The 25,571-nt window shown below is 32.4% G+C and overlaps 1 protein-coding gene across 4 annotated transcripts in view; it reads left to right on the forward strand.

Annotated features, from left to right (window-relative positions):
• LOC117345260 overlaps nucleotides 1-18,338 on the forward strand; it is a 48,216-nt gene extending 29,878 nt beyond the window's left edge. For 3 of the 4 annotated variants that reach the window (XM_033908301.1, XM_033908304.1, XM_033908302.1), the window contains 14 exons: nucleotides 2,441-2,571; nucleotides 3,132-3,272; nucleotides 4,411-4,471; nucleotides 4,741-4,825; nucleotides 5,196-5,301; nucleotides 6,034-6,094; nucleotides 7,824-7,957; nucleotides 8,134-8,251; nucleotides 9,807-9,870; nucleotides 13,075-13,137; nucleotides 13,831-13,888; nucleotides 14,054-14,109; nucleotides 14,230-14,346; nucleotides 16,432-18,338. In XM_033908301.1, coding sequence (XP_033764192.1) covers nucleotides 2,441-2,571; nucleotides 3,132-3,272; nucleotides 4,411-4,471; nucleotides 4,741-4,825; nucleotides 5,196-5,301; nucleotides 6,034-6,094; nucleotides 7,824-7,957; nucleotides 8,134-8,251; nucleotides 9,807-9,870; nucleotides 13,075-13,137; nucleotides 13,831-13,888; nucleotides 14,054-14,109; nucleotides 14,230-14,346; nucleotides 16,432-16,577 — 1,341 coding nt within the window. In that variant the 3' untranslated portion in view covers nucleotides 16,578-18,338. Of the gene's footprint in view, nucleotides 1-2,440; nucleotides 2,572-3,131; nucleotides 3,273-4,410; nucleotides 4,472-4,740; nucleotides 4,826-5,195; nucleotides 5,302-6,033; nucleotides 6,095-7,823; nucleotides 7,958-8,133; nucleotides 8,252-9,806; nucleotides 9,871-13,074; nucleotides 13,138-13,830; nucleotides 13,889-14,053; nucleotides 14,110-14,229; nucleotides 14,347-15,697; nucleotides 15,903-16,431 lie in introns of those variants that run through there. The other variant, XM_033908305.1, reaches the window with a different exon arrangement.
• Nucleotides 18,339-25,571: the final 7,233 nt, after the last annotated feature.

Here is a 25,571-nt window from a genome sequence, read left to right on the forward strand (position 1 = left end):
GTTGAAAAAGGATATTGTTTTACATTTGTAGGACCATTAAAATGTGTTACTAATGTTTTTGATGAACTTAACACTCCTTTAAAGTCGAAGACAAATCTTTTCCCCCTGTATTGAATAAAGCAAATTAGCCCATTTTAAATCAGTGTATTTTATTATAACTTTAATATTTTTTTCAGTTTTCTCTTTTTCTCTCCTCATTTTGGAAGAACTGATTACGAGCAATATGATTTGATAAATATACTTACTTGTATAATATGTGCTGTATCAATTAAAGGGACATAACCCTGTATCTGTTTCTGATTATGACAATCTTATAAACTGTTAAGAGAAGTTTTGTGTTCAGATTGAAGTACTTCTCTCTTTTCGTATGAAGACTGATGCTCAATACTGTTTTCTCAAAGGTTATTCTACTTTTTTTGTTCTGGGCAACTGACACTGAAAGATATCAAGAATTTAGGTAACATTGATTTATATGAAATAAACCAGTATGCCTATATATGTATCGTATATAGAAGAAAACATGAATTTAACTGATTTGTGAATTTAAGTGGAATATGACATTAAGTGGAATGTGACATTAAGTGGAATATGACATTAAGTGGAATGTGGCATTGTGTGAATTTTGGCATGTAGTGGAAAGTACTGGCTTTATGTGAAATCTTGTTAAATTTGAATGTATTGATATTTCCAAAGTTACGAACATTATTTTCTGTATGATTTTGAAGAGAATAACTCCATCAGAATGCATGGGGAATGATTGACTTTTGTAATGGAAAAAGAACATGTTACTTCATGTTAGTATTTATTAGGATAAAGTTGGTATTTACTGTGTACCCTGAACAGCCCTGAATATGTTTCAAGTATTTATGATGTATGTGAAAAGGTGAACATGGGGCTTCCTTGAGGACAAATCGAGATTGAAATTATTTTTAAAAGATCTTAAGCACCTTAAGGAAATATTTTATTCAAGTGATACCCTTAAGAGTATTGTTGACGTTGTGTGGATCGAATCTACCAGTGTATCTAGGGGTAAAGTTATTTTAGACTCTATGGCTATTTGCATATTATCTGCGACAATCCTGCCATAAAATAGGGTACTTAAATGAATCGTAACAAACCACCAAGTCCGTGCAATCTTGGCAGAATAATAACTTTGGGCCACATGAATAACAAATTAAAGAATTGTAGATGTATATGAACCAGGAATAATTGATCGAGATAGAGTTTCATCTCGTCTACCTGATTATCTCCCCTTGTTAAAATCTACGTGTGTTGTGTGTGGTGTAGTAAGTCACTGACATCTTATATTTACTTTACATCAATGATATAATTACTTTACATCAATGATATAATCACTTTACATCAATGATATAATCACTTTACATCAATGATATAATTAACAATAGACTCAGGTGTAACAAAGAATCATTAATTACACGTACTCTGAAATAAATGGTGATAGGTGCCATTTTAGAGGTAGTTAATTCACTGAAAGCATTGATCAATGAAGATTTAAAAGGAGTTATTTAGCTAAATTATTATTGTGTCAAGAACGTTGGATATTTGTAAAAGTGTCAGTCCATACTTCAATGGAGTACAACTTCAACATTTACATGATCTGTCTGAAGTTTGGAGAAATTTTAAATAAACCTTAATAAACCACAGTATGAGAGAAATAGTGATAGCCATTTAAGGGGCGGCGGTGGCCGAGTGGTTAAGGCATCCCAACACTTTATCACTAGCTCTCCACCTCTGGGTTGTGAGATCGAAACCAACATTGTTTATTGAATTTAGATATTTTGTGTGGTATTTGGAATGTACCCCGATATAGAAATGTTCATTACATACATCATCATCTCTCGGTGAAATCCCAGTGTTTGGCCTTCATTAATCACATTTATAATGCAAGGGAGAATATCATTGTTATTGGGAAGGTTTCTGACAGGTGGTCGAGTTTAAGAAATAAGTCCGTTGTATGTTTACTTGTAATATTACCTTCTTAAAAAAAGAGTTAAAATTGAGGAATAGCTGGTTGATTCTGCCCCCTACCAGCTGTTGATGATAGCAGTGGTTTTATATGTGAGGGGTGTTAGGGGTACATTTATGAGAATAACTGGTTTTATATGTGAGGGGTGTTAGGGGTACATTTATGAGAATAACTGGTTTTATATGTGAGGGGTGTTAGGGGTACGTTTATGAGAATAAAAGTGGTTTTTATATGTGAGGGGTGTTAGGGGTACGTTTATGAGAATAACTGGTTTTATATGTGAGGGGTGTTAGGGGTACGTTTATGAGAATAACTGGTTTTATATGTGAGGGGTGTTAGGGGTACGTTTATGAGAATAACTGGTTTTATATGTGAGGGGTTTGTAGGGGTAAGTTTATGAGAGGTTAAAACTATATGAAGCTTTTGACTAAACCTGTCGTTTGTATCTTCTAGGATCTGATTACGAGAGTGAGACAGCTTGAAACCCATGTCAACCAACTTCGGAACGTTGTCCTCAAATCTCAGGGGGAAACCAACACCAAACAGAGCCGGAAAAAGGGCCAGCGTGAATTTGACTTCAGAAAGTAAGAATAAAACGAAAACAAAAATTTATAGTAAAAACTTATAATGAATTATTAAATATGTATACTATAGGTATGATAAAGTGAATTTCTACATATTCTTGCCGTCAGTTTTCTACATATTGTCGACAGAAGTGATTTAAAGAAGAATCCATATTGAAACAACCAGTGTTTGTTAATGTATATAGGTTTATTCAAATTTCAGCATATCATTGAATTTATACAGATTTCTGCTATAATAAGATAATTGACACACCTACATTACTTAACATAGAAAACAATAAAGTGACAGAAACTGCTGTTATCGCTGTCATGATTTAGTGGAAGTCTTTTGAAATGAAAAGAACTAAAATATGAATACCCCTAATATATGGTTACGGTATGAATTCCACTGATGATTATTGATGTCCAATTATCAAATTACCCACTTCATTCGTCATTGTTCAACTTCTCGAAAAGGTAAATCAGACTTCAATAATGATAAAACATTGCTATGTATGCTGGGTTTATGAGGAAACAGGGAATGACATGCTGATGTAACACTGTCTTCATAAATATCTCAGGTACAACACTCGTCATGTGGCTCTCAAAGTGCTGTACCTTGGCTGGGACTATCATGGGTTTGCCGCGCAGGAGGACACAGAGAAAACCATAGAGACAGCTCTATTTGAGGCACTTCTCAAAACAAGGCTCATCGAAGCCAGGTCAGTACTAAATGGAAGGCTTGATCAAGTTAGTGATTAATCAAATAAGTGAATGAGTGATTAAGTAATGATTAATCAAGAATGTTTATCATTAATCATGTAAGTTAATGATTGATAAAGTAAGTATATAATTAAGTAATGATTAATCAGGTAAATTTTTCATTAATCAAGTAAGTTTATCATTAATCAAGTAAGTTTATCATTAATCAAGAAAGTTTATTATTAATCAAGAAAGTTTATCATTAATGAAATAAGTTTATCATTAATCAAGTAAGTTAATCATTAATCAAGTAAGTTAATCATTAATCAAGTAAGTTTATCATTAATCAAGAAAGTTTATCATTAATCAAGTAAGTTTATCATTAATCAAGAAAGTTTATCATTAATCAAGTAAGTTTATCATTAATGAAATAAGTTTATCATTAATGAAATAAGTTTATCATTAATCAAGTAAGTTTATCATTAATCAAGTAAGTTTATCATTAATCAAGAAAGTTTATCATTAATCAAGTAAGTTTATCATTAATGAAATAAGTTTATCATTAATCAAATAAGTTTATCATTAATCAAGTAAGTTTATCATTAATCAAATAAGTTTATCATTAATCAAATAAGTTTATTATTAATCAAATAAGTTTATCATTAACCAAATAAGTTTATCATTAACCAAATAAGTTTATTATTAATCAAATAAGTTTATCATTAACCAAATAAGTTTATCATTAACCAAATAAGTTTTTCATTAATCAAGTAAGTTTATCATTAATCAAGTAAGTTTATCATTTATCTAGTATATTTCTCATTAATCAAGTAAGTTGATCATTAATCAGATAAGTTTATCATTAATTAAGTAAGTTTATTATTAATCAAGTGAGTTTATAATTCTATCCAAAGTAACATCACATAATCGTTAAATAGAAATGTACAAGAAATGAAATTAAAACCATATAAAGAATAAAAATAATTTGCATTAAAGTACTTTGTAGCCCATTTATATACAAGAAATGACGGTTCAAAACTATCCAAAAAGTTTTTGAAAAAAAATAAAAATAGTTAGTTTCCTAGTTTCATGGAGTAAAAATGATTAATTTCAGAGAAAGGATCATTTTAGCAATTTTCTAAATGTTTATTTTTGCAGAGAAACTTCAAGTTATCACAGATGTGGAAGGACAGATAAAGGTGTCAGTGCCTTTGGACAGGTAGGTAGTTTACCTGTATCTCACCTGGTCTCACAAGTGTTGTTATAGCATCATCAGTTATTTGTAAATACACCCAGGAAAATAAAGTTAGTTTGTTGAATGAACTTTTTTTTTAATGAAAATTGACAAAAACGTTCTATACTCCTGTCAACAGTATATGTTATCTGAGAAATTACTTAGAGAACTGAAAAGTGTTGAAATTGATAAAAAAATTAAAACAGAATTGCGGTAAAGAAAAAAATCAGTAAATGATATTTGGTTTTGAACAGGTGATTTCCATTGATTTGCGGACCAATTTGTTAGAGGGACCAGGAGTGAAAGTGAAAGAGGATGGAACAGCCTATGAAAGGCCTGGTAAGTAGGGAGTAATATGGAACAGCCTATGAAAGGCCTGGTAGTTAATGTAGGGAAAATGATGGAACAGCCTATGAAATGCCTGGTTAGTAAAGTAGGGAGAAAAATGGAACAGCAATTAGAGGCTTGGATAGAAAAGTAGGGACAAAAATAAAACAGCAAATTAGAGGTAAAGTACGAGAATGATCTGTATATTGTACTGTTTGAGTAATATTCAAACAGTTCTAGATTTGTATGTGAAACTAAGGAAAAAATACATAATAATAAAAATACAAAATTTATGATGTAAAAGTTTACCTGAAAAAAATATTAAAGGTAATCACCATTGATTGCCTTATACTTGTTTAACATGCGTGATTGGATTTTGTAGGTGAGAAGACTACAGAGATACGATATGTCCACATTCTCAACAAGGTTTTACCACCCGAGATCAGAATTCTGGCTTGGGCTCCTGTTAGTGACAATTTCAGTGCCAGGTAAGAAAGCGATATTTTACTACACTCAAATGTCTGGTTTGATGGAAATCAGACATCATATTGAGTCCAGAATAATGCAAGGGACATAACTCATTAGTAGACTCAATAAAAATGTATAAGGATGTTAAAAGAAATGCCTCATTTCTCAGTTAAATGTCTATAAAATTTATATTGGTATTAAAGGGATATTTCTCTCAAGGTGTAAAATTTCTGACTGATCTGTACCTTCTACTTTTAAAACTATTACCAGCATCAGAATATATTTACTGTGGTCAGTGACCTTAACATTGTGATTTTGAGAACCCGGAACTGAAGGCTCACTTGATCATAGAGTTTATGTAAAGTATTGGGTAAATACACAAGTGTGTACAAAGTTTACTTGTAGTCTCTGTAGGTTCTGCACCAAGGCAATTGAGATTTCATTGCTTCATTAACCTTATTTCGCGTAGATTTTCAGAATGTATACAACATTTCAGAATGTTCGGCTTATAAAACGTTAATCTGTTGTGATGTAACCAGTGCTGCTCAAACGATCGTAAATCAATCCTACAGATTAAATATTGTATGTTTGTACTATTTATACTTATGAAATCCTAAGTTGTGTGGAATATCCCTTTAAAGAAATACTTCATTTCTTAACAAAAATTATAAGGGTATTTAAGACAAACTTTATTGCTCAAGTCTCTGATACCGGTTTCATGAATTTATTTTATCATATTTGTTTTTTAACAGATTTGACTGCAAGAAAAGAACGTACAAGTATTTCTTTCCGAAGGGCAACCTAGACATACAGGTAGGTCCTGTGGTTATAAAACAGAAGTCGCGTATGATACAACAGACGATTAAACAGAAATCACATACAATACTAACGACGGTGAAACAGAAATCACATACAATACTACCGACGGTGAAACAGAAATCACGTACAATACTACCGACGATGAAACAGAAATCACATACAATACTATCGACGGTGAAACAGAAATCACGTACAATACTACCGACGGTGAAACAGAAATCACATACAATACTACCGACGGTGAAACAGAAATCACGTACAATACTACTGACGATGAAACAGAAATCACATACAATACTATCAACGATGAAACAGAAATCACATACAATACTACCGACGGTGAAACAGAAATCACGTACAATACTACTGACGATGAAACAGAAATCACATACTATACTACCGACGATGAAACAGAAATCACATACAATACTACCGATGGTGAAACAGAAATCACATACAATACTACCGACGGTGAAACAGAAATCATGTACAATGCTATCGACGATGAAACAGAAATCACATACAATACTATCGGCGATGAAACAGAAATCACATACAATACTACCGACGGTGAAACAGAAATCACATACAATACTATAGACGATGAAACAGAAATCACATACAATACTACCGACGATGAAACAGAAATCACGTACAATACTACCGACGATGAAACAGAAATCACGTACAATACTATCGACGATGAAACAGAAATCACATACAATACTACCGACGATGAAACAGAAATCACATACAATACTATCGACGATGAAACAGAAATCACATACAATACTTCAGACGATGAAACAGAAATCACATACAATACTACCGACGATGAAACAGAAATCACATACAATACTACCGACGATGAAACAGAAATCACGTACAATACTACCGACGATGAAACAGAAATCACGTACAATACTTCAGACGATGAAACAGAAATCACATATAACACTACCAACGATGAAACAGAAATCATATACAATACTATCGACGATGAAACAGAAATCACATACAATACTATCGACGGTGAAACAGAAATCACATACAATACTATCGACGGTGAAACAGAAATCACATACAATACTATCGACGATGAAACAGAAATCACATACAATACTATCGACGGTGAAACAGAAATCACATACAATACTATCGACGGTGAAACAGAAATCACATACAATACTATCGACGAAGAAACAGAAATCACATACAATACTTCAGACGATGAAACAGAAATCACATACAATACTTCAGACGATGAAACAGAAATCACATATAACACTACCAACGATGAAACAGAAGTCGCGTACAATACTACCGATGATGAAACAGAAATCACTTACAATATTGACGGTGAAACAGAAATCACGTACAATACTACCTACGATGAAACAGAAATGACTATAATACTACTGATGATGAAACACACGTAACATTGATGTTAGGATATTATATTTCAATATATAAGTATATGTGCTCAAAATTTCAATATATAAGTATATGTGCTCAAAATTACACTTTTTGAATATCTCTCTTTTGAATGAAAATACTTTTGAATTGGAAATGGATGTGCTCTGGTTGGCATAGGCCTCCCATATGTTGTCCCGTGAGGTAGTCCCCAACTACTGCTAGGAGACCCATCTAAAATGACCCTCCAAACAAATATCTTTAAAAACCTACAAGACTTGTTCACCTAACCAATCTGATTTTGTTATAGGCAATGTCTGAGGCTGCTGAAAAGATCACTGGTGAGCACGATTTCCGTAACTTGTGTAAGATGGATGTAGGAAATGGAGTGGTGAATTTCCGACGTAAAATTGTCTCGGCTGATATCAAGAACTTGGATGAAAGGTAACCATTCTGTCAAGGAATAACTCTAATTTTAAATCTTAGAATTATAAAATATATAAGTTCATTTAGAGTGTCATACAACTAAGAGCATTTACTTTGTTTAGCTTAGGCTAAGTATTGTATGCATCAATTAGGAAGAGAGAATTTTAACAATCTGTTGTTGTTTTTGTGATCAGGGAGAACGGCTATCAAATGTGTGAACTCACCATTGTTGGGTTAGCATTCCTGTGGCATCAAATCCGCTGTATTGTGGCTGTGCTCTATCTGATTGGTCAAGGAAAGGAGAAGTCAGAGGTACGTTGGTTCTGATTGGTCAGTTAAAAATATATATAATTTATTATGTAAAGTAGATTCTGAAGCTATGTATGTTAGTGAGTAGAAACACAGTCAAGGGGACATAATTTGTTATGTAAAGTAGATTCTGAAGCTATGTATGTTAGTGAGTAGAAACACAGTCAAGGGGACATAATTTGTTATGTAAAGTAGATTCTGAAGCTATGTATGTTAGTGAGTAGAAACACAGTCAAGGGGACATAATTTGTTATGTAAAGTAGATTCTGAAGCTATGTATGTTAGTGAGTAGAAACACAGTCAAGGGGACATAATTTGTTATGTAAAGTAGATTCTGAAGCTATGTATGTTAGTGAGTAGAAACACAGTCAAGGGGACATAATTTGTTATGTAAAGTAGATTCTGAAGCTATGTATGCTAGCGAGTAGAAACACAGTCAAGGGGACATAATTTGTTATGTAAAGTAGATTCTGAAGCTATGCAGGCCTCAGACCACAATTAATTTCCCTCTTTGTTCTACCAAAGAAAAATCGAAATTAAAATATTTCAGAAGTTTGCAAAAAATCTGGCTTTCACATCACGTGTAGAACTATTCAAGCTGAACATACAGTGAGCTGGAAAGTACCTCATGACCGGCATTTAACAAAGTTATTTATATTTAAGTGTAACCACCCTACTATATTGTAGGAAAATCCGGAAAATCACAAAATATTACTACTCAAGCCTTATAACTCCCCGTGTCCTGCCTCACAAACAAACATGGAAATGGTGTCAAAACAAAATTCTGCCACTAGATTACATATTGCACTATAAATCTATGCTAAAATTATGTCCATATCTGTAACAGCTAAGTCAGGAAAAAATATTTAGCAACAGTCCTGAAATTTCAATATGTACTACATTCGTGTACAACGACCCGGAAGTATAATTGTGGTCTGAGGCCATGTATGTTAGTGAGTAGAAACACAGTCAAGGGGACATAACTCTCTTTAAATATCTCGATCGTCATAATAAAGAAGGAAACATAATAACGATATCCTCCGATACAGTATTTATTCTGTAATAAGCCCAAGACACCAACACATAGCTTATTAAAGAAAGATGAAATCAATTTATAGGTGTTTACAAAACAGATACAGATATGAGTGGGCATATCCCTAGTTTATGGCTTAATGATGGTTAATTGTAATTTCCTTTCATTCCATATGATATGCATTTTGAAATTAATTTACATATCTAATAAGCTCTATTTAAAACCACAGTGCAGATTTCTTAAATCACATTTGAAATAGAACTGATTTTTTTTTTCCAAATTGTGACATTATCTTGAATTGATGAAAATATTTATAAGAAGTACCTTTCTAGACCATCCAGTCTCTCACCACCAATGTATTGATGATATGGAGTGTCTTGAGAGTATACCATCATAGCCATTGTCTCCATTCTGATGTTCATTGCTGTTAATAGATTTACAGGAATTAAAGGTCGAAACTGTGACAACTTATGTGATGCCCATGTAGTGAAAGTAATTATCATAACGTCAAATTAATTTTTTCAGATCATTGACGAGTTACTAGATGTTGAGAAAACACCTAAGAAGCCACAGTATACAATGGCCTCAGGTATGTGAAAGTTTTAAAGCTGAATTGAAGTTATTTCAAAATCTTTACTTTTGTAGGGGAGTCAAACTTTATACCAGATTGTCTGCCACGAATTGTTAAATAATAATGTTTTCATGAAAATTGAAGTATATCTAGATTACCTTTACAGGAGTGACAAGTACAGACTAGAGAAAGAAAGGAGAACTGTTAATACACATCAGCATTCTCTCGGCTTTTCTGTCTATATTATTGGGTGTTCAAAACAACACCATTCCCAATCCATATTTTATGCCGCCAGCATAAAATGGGGTCCTGTCTCGATGCGATGTAATTAGCTAATCTAAGGAACTGCTGATGTGATCCTCACCAAACTGTGTGGCATGTGACAGTGGGGACATTAATGTCTTACAGACATTTTCTAGTTTTATGAAGTGTGTCATACAGACATATTCTAGTTTTATGAAGTGTGTCATACAGACATATTCTAGTTTTATGAAGTGTGTCATACAAACATATTCTAGTTTTATGAAGTGTGTCATACAGACATTTTCTAGTTTTATGAAGTGTGTCATACAGACATTTTCTAGTTTTATGAAGTGTGTCATACAGACATTTTCTAGTTTTATGAAGTGTGTAATACAGACCTATTCTAGTTTTATGAAGTGTGTCATACAGACATTTTCTAGTTTTATGAAGTGTGTAATACAGACATTTTCTAGTTTTATGAAGTGTGTAATACAGACATATTCTAGTTTTATGAAGTGTGTCATACAGACATTTTCTAGTTTTATGAAGTGTGTCATACAGACATTTTCTAGTTTTATGAAGTGTGTCATACAGACCTATCTTAGTTTTATGAAGTGTGTAATACAGACATATTCTAGTTTTATGAAGTGTGTCATACAGACATTTTCTAGTTTTATGAAGTGTATCATACAGACATTTTCTAGTTTTATAAAGTGTGTAATACAGACATTTTCTAGTTTTATGAAGTGTGTAATACAGACATTTTCTAGTTTTATGAAGTGTATCATACAGACCTATCTTAGTTTTATGAAGTGTGTCATACAGACATTTTCTAGTTTTATGAAGTGTATCATACAGACATTTTCTAGTTTTATGAAGTGTGTCATACAGACATTTTCTAGTTTTATGAAGTGTGTCATACAGACATTTTCTAGTTTTATGAAGTGTGTCATACAGACATTTTCTAGTTTTATGAAGTGTGTCATACAGACATTTTCTAGTTTTATGAAGTGTGTCATACAGACATTTTCTAGTTTTATGAAGTGTGTAATACAGACCTATCTTAGTTTTATGAAGTGTGTAATACAGACCTATTCTAGTTTTATGAAGTGTGTCATACAGACATTTTCTAGTTTTATGAAGTGTGTCATACAGACCTATCTTAGTTTTATGAAGTGTGTAATACAGACCTATTCTAGTTTTATGAAGTGTGTCATACAGACATATTCTAGTTTTATGAAGTGTGTCATACAGACCTATTCTAGTTTTATGAAGTGTGTCATACAGACATTTTCTAGTTTTATGAAGTGTGTCATACAGACATTTTCTAGTTTTATGAAGTGTGTCATACAGACGTTTTCTAGTTTTATGAAGTGTGTCATACAGACATATTCTAGTTTTATGAAGTGTGTCATACAGACATTTTCTAGTTTTATGAAGTGTGTCATACAGACCTATCTTAGTTTTATGAAGTGTGTCATACAGACCTATCTTAGTTTTATGAAGTGTGTAATACAGACATATTCTAGTTTTATGAAGTGTGTAATACAGACATTTTCTAGTTTTATGAAGTGTGTAATACAGACATATTCTAGTTTTATGAAGTGTGTCATACAGACGTTTTCTAGTTTTATGAAGTGTGTCATACAGACATATTCTAGTTTTATGAAGTGTGTCATACAGACATTTTCTAGTTTTATGAAGTGTGTAATACAGACATTTTCTAGTTTTATGAAGTGTGTAATACAGACATTTTCTAGTTTTATGAAGTGTGTCATACAGACGTTTTCTAGTTTTATGAAGTGTGTCATACAGACATATTCTAGTTTTATGAAGTGTGTCATACAGACATTTTCTAGTTTTATGAAGTGTGTCATACAGACCTATCTTAGTTTTATGAAGTGTGTCATACAGACCTATCTTAGTTTTATGAAGTGTGTAATACAGACATATTCTAGTTTTATGAAGTGTGTAATACAGACATTTTCTAGTTTTATGAAGTGTGTAATACAGACATATTCTAGTTTTATGAAGTGTGTCATACAGACATTTTCTAGTTTTATGAAGTGTGTCATACAGACATATTCTAGTTTTATGAAGTGTGTCATACAGACGTTTTCTAGTTTTATGAAGTGTGTCATACAGACATATTCTAGTTTTATGAAGTGTGTCATACAGACATTTTCTAGTTTTATGAAGTGTGTCATACAGACCTATCTTAGTTTAATGAAGTGTGTCATACAGACCTATCTTAGTTTTATGAAGTGTGTAATACAGACATATTCTAGTTTTATGAAGTGTGTAATACAGACATTTTCTAGTTTTATGAAGTGTGTAATACAGACATATCTTAGTTTTATGAAGTGTGTAATACAGACATTTTCTAGTTTTATGAAGTGTGTAATACAGACATATTCTAGTTTTATGAAGTGTGTCATACAGACATTTTCTAGTTTTATGAAGTGTGTCATACAGACATTTTCTAGTTTTATGAAGTGTGTAATACAGACATTTTCTAGTTTTATGAAGTGTGTAATACAGACATTTTCTAGTTTTATGAAGTGTGTAATACAGACATATTCTAGTTTTATGAAGTGTGTCATACAGACATTTTCTAGTTTTATGAAGTGTGTCATACAGACATTTTCTAGTTTTATGAAGTGTGTAATACAGACATATCTTAGTTTTATGAAGTGTGTAATACAGACATATTCTAGTTTTATGAAGTGTGTCATACAGACATTTTCTAGTTTTATGAAGTGTGTCATACAGACGTTTTCTAGTTTTATGAAGTGTGTCATACAGACCTATCTTAGTTTTATGAAGTGTGTAATACAGACCTATTCTAGTTTTATGAAGTGTGTCATACAGACATTTTCTAGTTTTATGAAGTGTGTAATACAGACATATTCTAGTTTTATGAAGTGTGTCATTGAGAAGTAAGTACATTAATTCACTATTTACACCTTGTGTTTACAGAACTTCCACTGGTACTGTTTGACTGTGAGTTTGCAGATGATGTAGAGTGGATCTATGAAGCAGGTAAACATTATTTATTGTTATATTGATTAGTCCCATCATTTGAAAGTAAATCATGATTTCTTCTAGACAAGAAGGTCTGGGTAGATGTAACCAAATTTTCATAGACTATTTATGTGATGTTTAGGTCTTGTAAATTAAAGTCTGTTTCCTAACAATCAAGGTTCAGGTGTTCTAAATTATAGTCTGTTTCCTAACAATCAAGGTTCAGGTGTTCTAAATTATAGTCTGTTTCCTAACATCCAATGTTCAAATCTTCTAAATTATAGTCTGTTTCCTAACAATCAAAGTTCAGGTGTTCTAAATTAAAGTCTGTCTCCTAACTTCCAAAGTTCAGGTCTTCTAAATTATAGTCTGTTTCCTAACTTCCAAAGTTCAGGTCTTGTAAATTATAGTCTATTTCATAACTTCCACAAACATATCCTTGTTTCAAACTTTCGTTAAAACAACTAGAATTTGAAAAGGCTACAAATAAAACCTGTCACGTATATCAACTTTTAATTCTACATTGTATAGAGATGTGAACATTTTAAAACATGTCTCTATAGTAATAGTCTTTGTCCATGGAATTATTCTGGTGTACAAGTCAAACTTTATTTTCCAGATAAAAGAAATATATATAGAAAAAAGTTTACAACATGCTTTCAGTGGTGTTATCAGAACATTTAAAGTTATGATTTTTGAAATTTATTTTAGATTGGCATGAGGAAAACATTCGTCACCTACAGCAGATTTGGGCTCACCATACAGTGAGGTACGTATACAATTGACGTGACTAAACAGATTTTTCTGACAAGATCTGGAGATTAGAACATTTATAATTTGCCTGTTTTACCATGTAATATGTCTCACACCTGTGATATCATAATTAACCATGTAGTCAAATCATTGTATTTTATTGACATGTTATGTTTTGCAGGTCCACAATGATTCGTCGTATGTTAGAAGAAATGGACAGTGCTAAAGTTGAGACAGGTAATTAGCTCTTGTTATATAGAAATTTTTCATTGGTATTTGGATGAAATTAGCTGAAACACTGCCCAAAATAGAATATATTTGTAGACATACAAGTAAATATGTCCTGATGTTTTATAGATTGTGATATCGCCCCCTGGAAAGACCTGAGCTCCCCTATTTATAACCAGACAGATTGGATCATTCCAGGAAACAAGAGCAAGGTTCACAAACGACTACTAGAACGTCAAACCTGTGGTAAATATCGCCCTTATAATTAACACAAACGACTACTAGAACCTCAAACCTGTGGTAAATATCGCCTTCATAATTAACACAAACGACTACTAGAACGTCAAGCCTGTGGTAAATATCGCCTTTATAATTAACACAAACGACTACTAGAACGTCAAACCTGTGGTAAATATCGCCTTTATAATTAACACAAACGACTACTAGAACGTCAAACCTGTGGTAAATATCGCCTTTATAATTAACACAAACGACTGCTAGAACGTCAAACCTGTGGTAAATGTCGCCTTTATAATTAATACATGTCCATTGATAAGATAGTGGAAAGCACTGACATATAACTGAACTAGTGTTTCCTCCATCTCCTGCTTACACTTCTCCTAGTTATGCCTCGACCATGACATGAGGGGGCATTTAGTGTTTCCCGTGTCCGCCACGTCCAATCCCGTCGTGTTGCGTCCCGTCCCGTCCCCTCCCGATTCATTGTAACTAGCTAATCTCAGGAACTGCTGATGCGATCCTCACCAAACTGTGTTTTGATGTATCAAGTGGCAGTGGGGGCATTTATGTATTACAGATATTTTTTATTTACTTGATATGGTGGCATTGTCATGCAATGGGAAATAATCATGGTATTTGTAAAAAAGAAATCTATTTCCTATAATAGTAAATATTACGTTAAATGCAGTGTATACAATCTGATTACACAGTTTTTGTAATTTTTTGTGATTACAGAAAGCCTAGAACAGTGTATTGAATACTATGTTTCTTTGTAATTACAGCCTAGAACAGCGTATTGAATACTATGTTTCTTTGTAATTACAGCCTAGAACAGCGTATTGAATACTATGTTTCCTTGTAATTACAGCCTAGAACAGCGTATTGAATACTATGTTTCTTTGTAATTACAGCCTAGAACAGCGTATTGAATACTATGTTTCCTTGTAATTACAGCCTAGAACAGCGTATTGAATACTATGTTTCTTTGTGATTACAGAAAGCCTAGAACAGCGTATTGAATACTATGTTTCTTTGTAATTACAGCCTAGAACAGCGTATTGAATACTATGTTTCCTTGTAATTACAGAAAGCCTAGAACAGCATATTGAATACTATGTTTCTATGTAATTACAGCCTAGAACAGCGTATTGAATACTATGTTTCTTTGTAATTACAGCCTAGAACAGTGTATTGAATACTATGTTTCTAAGTGATTACAGAAAGCCTAAAACAGCGTATTGAATACTATGTTTCTTTGTGATTACAGCCTAGAACAGCGTATTGAATACTATGTTTCCTTGTAATTACAGAAAGCCTAGAACAGCGTATTGAATACTATGTTTCTTTGTTATTACAGAAAGTCTAGAACAGCGTATTGAATACTATGTTTCTTTGTAATTACAGAAAGTCTAGAACAGCGTATTGAATACTATGTTTCTTTGTAATTACAGAAAGCCTAGAACAGCGTATTGAATACTATGTTTCTTTGTGATTACAGAAAGCCTAGAACAGCGTATTGAATACTATGTTTCTTTGTTATTACAGAAAGCCTAGAACAGCGTATTGAATACTATGTTTCTTTGTTATTACAGAAAGCCTAGAACAGCGTATTGAATACTATGTTTCTTTGTGATTACAGCCTAGAACAGCGTATTGAATACTGTTTCTTTGTGATTACAGAAAGCCTAGAACAGCGTATTGAATAGTATGTTTCTTTGTAATTACAGAAAGCCTAGAACAGCGTATTGAATACTATGTTTCTTTGTGATTACAGCCTAGAACAGCGTATTGAATACTATGTTTCTTTGTGATTACAGCCTGGAACAGCGTATTGAATACTATGTTTCTTTGTAATTACAGGAAGTCTAGAACAGCGTATTGAATACTATGTTTCTTTGTAATTACAGAAAGTCTAGAACAGCGTATTGAATACTATGTTTCTTTGTAATTACAGAAAGCCTAGAACAGCGTATTGAATACTATGTTTCCTTGTAATTACAGCCTAGAACAGCGTATTGAATACTATGTTTCTTTGTAATTACAGAAAGCCTAGAACAGCGTATTGAATACTATGTTTCTTTGTTATTACAGAAAGCCTAGAACAGCGTATTGAATACTATGCAAAGAAGAGGAAACTTGACACACCCCCCTCTACAGACACGACTCCAGTATCAGAACCAGTATCTGCCCCGGGGTCGGAGTCAGTCTCCCCTGCCCCCGAGGAACAAACCAGCTAGGGTTCTGATGTTATGTGTTCCAACCACACAGACTGGGTCTGAGAGATACAGACAAATATGTCGACAAGCTATACAGAGAACAGGGAGCTCCAAACGTCCACTGGAAATATTGAAGGAATGGTTCATCACTGAACTTTATCAGTCTGGATTGAACCTTCCGCCATTAGAATTTCTGGTCGGCTGGTATGACCTATTGATTAACCTGTATCATGTGGAATACATATTTGTCATCAGTAAATCAGGTATCTGAAGAATCGCGGACATTTCTGTTTTTAACAGGCAGTTCACTTGTTTGTTTTGAACAGGTAAATTATACACTTGCCTGTTTTCAGTTGCAAACAGTGCTTTATATTGTAAATATCTTATTCTCAAGTTTTTGATGACATCATAAAATGAAGATTTCATCAACAATGGTTCTTTCTTTTTCATTCTTATTCTACCCCAAAGATGTGAAATGTTAAATTACCATCGCATATTCATGTTCTTAAACTTTGGCAAGGATATTTGAATTGTACTGTGACCTCTAGTCTGTGAATATTTACAATTGAATTGGATTGAATCTTTTATGATTCAAATAAGTTGCATTGGGAAATTTTTTAAAGTTGATATGAGAATAAATTGAAATATTTATGCATAGAAGGTAAAAAAAGAAACTTTTAAGAAATATTTGTCAACTTATGAGATCTTCTTTTCCCTGGAATTAGCATAATCATCACATCAACATTCGGTGAATTTATACAAGTCTTCAGTTTTAACTGTCTGACATATTTTTATGCCTTTTTAGATTTTTTTTATTCATACATTAGCTTTAAGGATAATTCAGTTTTGAAGTGTTGATGGCCGTCAATATGAAGTTTTAGTGCTTGTAAATATTTATTTTGCCTCCCCGAGTGCCAAGATTTAAGGGCAAAATATTGTTATATGACTAATATTCTATTACAAGTCAAATATTTCGAAATAAAATTGATTTTTTAATTATTACATGTATTAGATATGGTGCGATCAGTTGTTATTTTCTGTAATAAAAGGTTTTAAGTTTTATAAACATTTAAAAATATTTTTTTGTTCAGATGAATGTTTAACTCTTAATGATCAGACTACTAAATAGTGTATACCTGGCCTTCGTTTTATCCATGTTCCTTAACTTCAGAAAATTCCTTAGCTTGATATTTCAATGGGAAAGCCTTACAGAATGAAAGGAGAAATCTTAGTGAAGCAACCTTCCTTTCATTCCGTAATGTTGTCCTATAGAAAATTATAAGTTAAGGAATAGTGTTAAAACGGACCTGGTTCATTTGATGATTAAACCAAAGGGAGATAATTCAGAGAGATTCCAAATGATAATATGTAGTGAGAAATTATTGTATAAATTTGAATATGATAGTCTGAATATTCTTTAACTGTTAACCTATCTCTGCAAAATGCTACATAAAATTAAAACTATATGCTTAACTGGGATTTTGTGAAAAAAACCACCTCTACATAAAACCTGCCCACCCACCGTCGATAATTCTCGGTGCTCGTTTTCACAATTTTTAAGTCAAATTTACTGACAACATTTGCATAATTGTTGAAATTTACTTGAAAACAACTTCACAGAAAATAGCAGTCTTCGTGGATTCTGTTTCATACCTCAGTAATAGCCAATTGTAGAAACTTGAGTTTTACATTATTCACGTAATGGAACTTAAGGACGATTTTTCTACGTATGGAAAACAAATTTACTCAAACGAGTCTTATTTTTTGTCCAGTCTTTTAACTCTCAACAAATTCTGTATAACATATTAATTTAAATTCTGATTTGTTGGGAAAATCATGTTCCATCAACTTCTTCATTTGGAACTTGACGGAACTTGATGAAATCTACAGATTATTCATTATCATTAGATTATGATGAAATTGATCCAGAGGCATTTGATCTTGTAACTGTAAATAGATATATTTTTTTCTTGTTTTAAAAGAAACCTCAGAGATTTCAAAAGATAATTAAATGTGTTGAATGCAGAACTTATGGAAAACAACGGTGCTTATTTATTTTGTTATCGAGACAAAAACCTGCTTTTTAAAAGTAGAATTAGTTGCAGAACATCGTCAGATTTCCCCCCGTTTTCATTTAATGTTGGAAATAGGAGAAATTTTATTATGTTTAAAAATCATTGGATTGTCATCATATATTGACGTACAGGGTAAAGTATGAGATTTCTGTTATCGCTCTCGTCAATGATATATACATACTCACAGATATATACAGATGTTAGGGGATTGGTTTTTGTTATATAGTTGTTAGATATTTATTTATGTTTTTTTGGTAGACTGTTCTCATTAGAATGTTGTAGTCATGTCGTGTAGAATCTAGTCAATTTGATTTGATCTGAATTTGAAAAAATGACTCTAGTTAGAATTCAATTTTGTCTCTAGAAACTGAAATATGCCCTCACAATACTGTAACATACTGGTGACAATGTTTAATGGGAAAACTGAGGACAGACAAATATACATCTACATAGCTGAATGAAGTTTGAATTCAATGAATTTGATGCTACAAGACATTATGCCACTTGAAGATTCGTTAATGACATAATCAAAATTAAATTAGATTTATGTTGTGTTTGCAACTTGGTGCTGAATGTTGGAAATGAAGGAAAGAAAAATGAAGTATATGTATATGTTATAAGTATGGTTATTACAGAACTTTGAACGACTGAAGTTAAAAAAATGTTTTGTGTGGGTTTTTTCATCACCTAGAATAACTAGATTTGTTAATATTATTGTAGATCTATCCGTTAAAATAATTTACATATTAAACAAAGAAGTCTGGAATTTTTATGAGGTTAATATTTCACAGGTGATTCTCTGTATATTGAAGTCTTATTGACTATAGATATACATAGATTAATAATAAAAATTTCCAAGACAAACAGGTTCGATACAAATTTCTTCTTTTTAAGAAGTTACCTAAAACCCCTCATTTGACTTGTCCCTTATATATATTAAAACCCTGTAACACAAATATTAGAAACGATTTCTTTTAGTCCAGTGAAATTTATTATAAAGCCATTTTAGTGAACGACGAGATGAAGACCAAATTAAGATGTCCACTTGAAATTTTACTGTATTCTTTGATTAGAGTATTTATTAACGTTTTGAATTTTGATTAGTTGCTATGGTTACAATTTGTTAACTTAATATTGAAATTGTTTTAGAACTATATACTTTTTGCTTCATTTGTTGATTCAGAGATAAAATACCTCAAACTGTTAGAGCTTCCAGTTTAACCCAGTTTGTCAAAATGTGGATCAATTGACAGTTGATTGGATAAGTATAGGTAAATGTGATAGTCGTTAAGTCATTAACAGGGTTTCCTGTAGACAGCTGAGTATATACAGAACATATGAATGCCACCAGTAGGAACGAAGAAATGGCAATGTATTACTGAGTATAATCATGTCTCCATCAACCTTACTGTGAATTATGCCTCTTTCCAAGATTAACTGAATCTGTTTTCATGTTTGTGTTTATATTCAAATTATCTTGATTAAGGCCTGTGTTTATATATTAAAATTATCTTGATTAAGGCCTGTGTTTATATATTAAAATTATCTTGATTCAGGCCTGTGTCTATATTCAAATTATCTTGATTATGGGCCGATATTTTGTTACAAAACTTACCTGAATCCAAGCTGGAAAGAGTTGGTAAAAAAGGGGACTAAAATAGGATTAAACAATTACTTCTATTGTACATAATTATCAAAAATAAAAAAAATAAAAAATAAAAAAAAATACATGAAGTGGTATTGTAGTATCATTTCCAGTGCCCTTGGTCTGGAGATTCTTTAGTTTGTCATGATTTTGGATGATTGAGATATAGCCAAGTTTTGTTTAATCATGCCAAAGGTCTGAGTCTCTTGGAGTCTCTAGTCAAGTGATTGTGTTTAAGATTGATGATAAAGCATGTCATTAATTTACACTTGACTGATTAATGCTTGTTAAAGCTAGAAGAAAATGTCAGTAGAGTGAAATACAATTATTGATATGGTGATATATAAGACAATTTAATAGTTAAATCTCGTCAGCTTACAGGCTGTAAAAGATAAAACCCATTAAAATAGATAAATAGTGTTGTTATGTATAATCAGTGTGTTGGGCCAAGGTTTGATTTTCTTGACCAGATTTTTTCTTTTTTTTTTCTTAAAATGCATTTCCTGATAAAGAGAAGTTTTATTTTTTTTGTTTTTATAAGAGTTTAATCGCAAAATTTTTTGTTTTCATTTTTCTAAATTGGATCTAAAAGTTAAAAAATTCTATTCCGGTCACTTTCCTCTACTTTTGTCAATGGACCATACAGACATCTAAGGCACTTCTGTATATAGTTAAAAGTTCAAGTAATTTAATTTATTTGATTTCTTACAGGATCAAGAGTGTGAGCTTTATGGTTTAAGATTAATATTTTAGATTTAATTAATTTCTCGCAATATCAAGAGTCTTAGCTTTAATGGATTAATCTCGTTTGTGGTTTTAAACATGTTTCAACATTCCATTGGGGTTTTGGAAGATGAATGTTTTTCATGTCATTATTTGGGTGAAAGGGAGATAATTCAGCAATACTTAAGTTCAAGTGTTCTACACTGCAATATAGAGCTTTAGCATTTGTTTGCCAGTTTTGAAATTGGCATCATGAAATTAGAATTTCTTTCAAGAAAAACTGATTTTTACCACAAAAATGTGTTCCTTAATGATTATAGACGACATGGCGATTGTATTAATATGCGTTTAATCGTTGTAATATACGTACCAGAACATTCTGTAGTGCTCCATGTATATATTTGGTTCGATGTATTTTACCGATATTTATTTTATTTTGTAAGTAGTAAAGAGTGGACATCCTACTAAAATCTGGAGAGATCTAACTTGTCAAAATGGATATTTGACATAGATGTTGTATTTTGATAAACTGGTGCAAAATTTTAAAGGCTTTATTATCGATATTGAAGTTCACACTGTTATGAAGCACGAGGTGATTGAAGGAACTGTCGTAGATTATTTACGTTTTAGAATTAACGACTGCGATTTTACATATGTTACAATGTTATTATTGCTGGAAGTGAAATACTCGGACATACTCGTAGAAATAGTTACTGAGGTATATGGTGCAGATTTATTGATATTTGATATTTGTCTACCAATAAAAGCATTAATTCAGAATAAGTTTCGCAAGTGTGTAATACACAGAAACTTGAAACAGAGCATAGGGAACCTGAACAGTATCAGTGTTGGGATGGAGGGATAGGGCAGAGCGGGTTGGTGAGTTTGGGATGGGTGAGTACGGAAGGGGTAGGGGAGAGCGGGTTGGGGGGATGGGTTTGGATGGCGGGGTCAGTGTTGGATTTTAGTTGTTTATCTCATGTGCTTCCATGCTGATTGTTTTTGTATTATATGAAATTATGATGTATTAACTCCATGATGACCATTATAGGTTTGGTTTATTATGAGGGCAACCTGTATTGATGTTGCAGAGGTTGTTCCAAATTGTTTTTAACATGATTGATTGCCTGTGCAGCCATTAAAATTGTAACTGTATTTATCATTATATAGAATATTGTCTAATGTGCCATTTGAAATTAACATCCTTTTAATTTGTATAATTATCATTTTCAGGGACTGACTACCAAAACATCATTGAAGTAATTAATAGATAGACTGTATATGTCTCTAATAAGGAAGGAAACAAATCAGAAATAATATTAAATCTAAAAACAGAACTTACCTTATCAATATTCAATAAATATTCATTTATGAATGTTGTATGTCATCATTTATTAAATCCTATATTGACTGATAAATAATTTAGGCCAATATTTCCCCCGTTGAGGGGATGTTGTTTGATGATGTTTTGGTATCTGGGCCTAACTTTTGTATATTTTGGTGTTTGCATCATTTTTGGTCATTAAACTGTTATTTGTTTGGTTATATCATTGTTACTGTCTCTTGTTGTTTGGTCATTCTGGCCGGTCATTCTGGCCGGAATAGTTGTCAAGTGGTCATCAGTAAAACCATCACCAACAACTCGCACTATTCCACCTACATGTGTGACTCTTCGTTTACACGTTATTTATGTTTTTATATAGCTAATAAACTAGGGCTACTATATATAACGGCCTGGGGTTCCATGTAATTCACAGCCCTGTATGTCATAAACACATTAAAAACACTCCTGATATCGTAAATATATGACGTGTATTTGTGTCTCGGTACTGAAAGGCATAATGATTGAATGGAAACTTGCATTTCTTGTATATGAAGGTTTTCACTTATTTTCTCTCCTCATGGATTTGAGTTTTGTGTAAACAAAACCTTACACATTTTAATGTAATACAGAATTGTAGCTTTTCCTGTGACGAAAGGAAAAGAATATTAGCCATTTGGTCAACTAGATGAAACAGAAGTTGGGTACACTGCTCAAATTTCCAAATTTTCTGGAATGTAGAACGATTTGAAACGTTATCTTGAGACAATAGAGTTAATTGTGTCATATTTTGAACAATTAAGGATATCTGACCCTTTGATCATTTTTTAAGCTCCCTAATGACCATAGATGTGAGGTGCGAGGTCAAGAGTTGCTGGTTTTGGTTGGAGATGACCGTTTATTATTTTGTTAAAATATGGTATAAGATGTTCAGAGTTGTTGTGGAATGCATGTAGAAGTTTCGTATTTCATTATCAGTAATAACAATAGATATTCAATATACACTCATTTTGTCTTTGGGGGAACATTTTGTCTGTAATCTGGGGAACGTTTGTATTCGGTGTATCGAAGTTGTAAAAGGTTTCCATTATTTTTCTGTTACGGTGTAACAAAGGTCAGAGTTCAACTCTGTCATTGGTGGGGTTAAATGTTACAAGTATAGTTTTACGATCACATTTTCAATTGTGCCAAGGTAAAATGTATTGTGTCAAGGTCACACTTGAATTGTTTCAAGGTCAAATCTTTATATCGAGTTCAAATCTTTGTGTCAAAGCCCACTTTGAACTATATCAAGGTCGACTTTGAACTGTATCAAAGTTATGTTTTGAATTCTGTCAAGGTCACATGATAGCTTCAGTATTTCTTCTTAACTCAGCTTATACCTGGTGTCATTTTCGGTGAATTACCAAGGTATATTGTCTCATGGACACATAGCCCGAGTTTCCTCTGACCCTGACACCATGTCCTACACCAGACATGGTGTCAGGGTCAGAGGAAACTCGGGCTAATGGACACCATATTGGTAATCCTGGTTTTCAGAGCTTTGGTCTTGTTGGTGTCTAGGGAAGGAGAGTCCAATGCATTAAGAACATTTCAATTTGAGAATAGTTGTATGCTAGTCTCTCTTGACTAAACATAGCAACTAGAAAAGGTAGCTGTTCATTTATCTATCATGATATTTCTTAATTCAATATTATTAGCATTGTGTGTTTTTTTCTGTGATATGTTTAACATTGTCATGATTTTAAAAGAATTTTGAGTTTTTCAAGACTGAGATACATACTTGATGCATCCGTAATATTTATTGGTGACCTAAATTCAGCATGACATTCATTGTCCTAGATCAAGTGACCTTGGGACCTGACCTTTACCTTGACCTTTTGAGGCTTGTTTTCAATGCATCACTTTATCAACTTCAAAAGATAAATTTTCTGTTCCTGGGGCAGTCCTGAAATAGTAACTACCTGATACAAGTATTCATCTCTTTATGTATTTTAAGTTTTTAATTATTACACAAGTAATTAAGCATTAACAAAGCCTAAAAAATCCGTTCTTTGTTGAATGTTTTGAAATTTGAAATGTAGCTTTTTCCATGGAAACTAGGTGGAAAATCACACAATCTAGTCAATTGTTTTTTTTTCTGATGTCAGAAACTATCTTTTTTATAATAACACTACCTGATTAATGTATAGAACCATCTAGATATTGCATGAAGGATAACATTATTTATATTTTGCATGATTTTGTCCTTAAACTGGTTTTCTGCAATTATTTGACATGATTCCAAAGTAACAAAAATGATTCAATATAATTTTGTAAAATGAAAAGTTCTTACCGTATGTACATAATATATGTATTTTCTTCAAATATATTTTGAGTAGGGATAAATAATTTGAATTAAATTTTCATTCTTGTTAAGATTAAAACAACATTGATGATTGTTATACTGTACATGTGGAAGTAAGCGAGATTCCCCTTGTTTACCACGTGGACATTTCCAGTATTAGTCGCTAGGTTTTATGTTCTTTATGATGTAACTGTATGATATACTGTATTGTCTGTGTGTGTAGTATCTGTTTATCATCAGTGACATAAGTTGTATACCATTTAATGGTACAAAATCATGTTCCTTATCACAGGGACTTGACATGACTTTCCAACCCACGATCCATATATATGTATATATATTGACTGTGAGTTGTAATTTTGTGCCAAATGCCTGTGTTCTTTATCACACAGGATTCCCTGTGTGTCATATGCTACTGAAAGTTACAAGTTTCTATAGCCCTATTTCCAAAATCCAAGGGTATCATTTTCAATTAATTACCTTGTAGAGAAATCGTACATGAGCAGTGCAATCCTTGAAATTTTGAGGGTGCTACAGCGATACAATGGCACTTGATCTGTCTGTGCAGATGGGGTCTGACACTTCGATGGTATTAAAAATAAACAGGGATGTTTAAAAACTAGGATCATTATCTTATTTAGTAGTATATGCTTCCTACAAACATCAATGCTAATTGAAGAATGTCCCTAATATACACCAGATTTTGGTATATTGAGTATTTTAACCATACAGATTTTGTAGATTTTTTAGACACAATGACAACAAACATTTTCCTATAGTTCAGGTTTCCTATGGTTCTCTACCACCTATTGACAAAAAGTCTGATGTCTTGATGTCGAACTCTCCTGTTTCAAGCCGTCAGATTTTTTCATCAATAGACAGGAAACATAGGGGCTTGACACGT

This window comes from Pecten maximus, chromosome 16, assembly GCF_902652985.1.
Source record: "Pecten maximus chromosome 16, xPecMax1.1, whole genome shotgun sequence".
Taxonomy (NCBI): domain Eukaryota; kingdom Metazoa; phylum Mollusca; class Bivalvia; order Pectinida; family Pectinidae; genus Pecten; species Pecten maximus.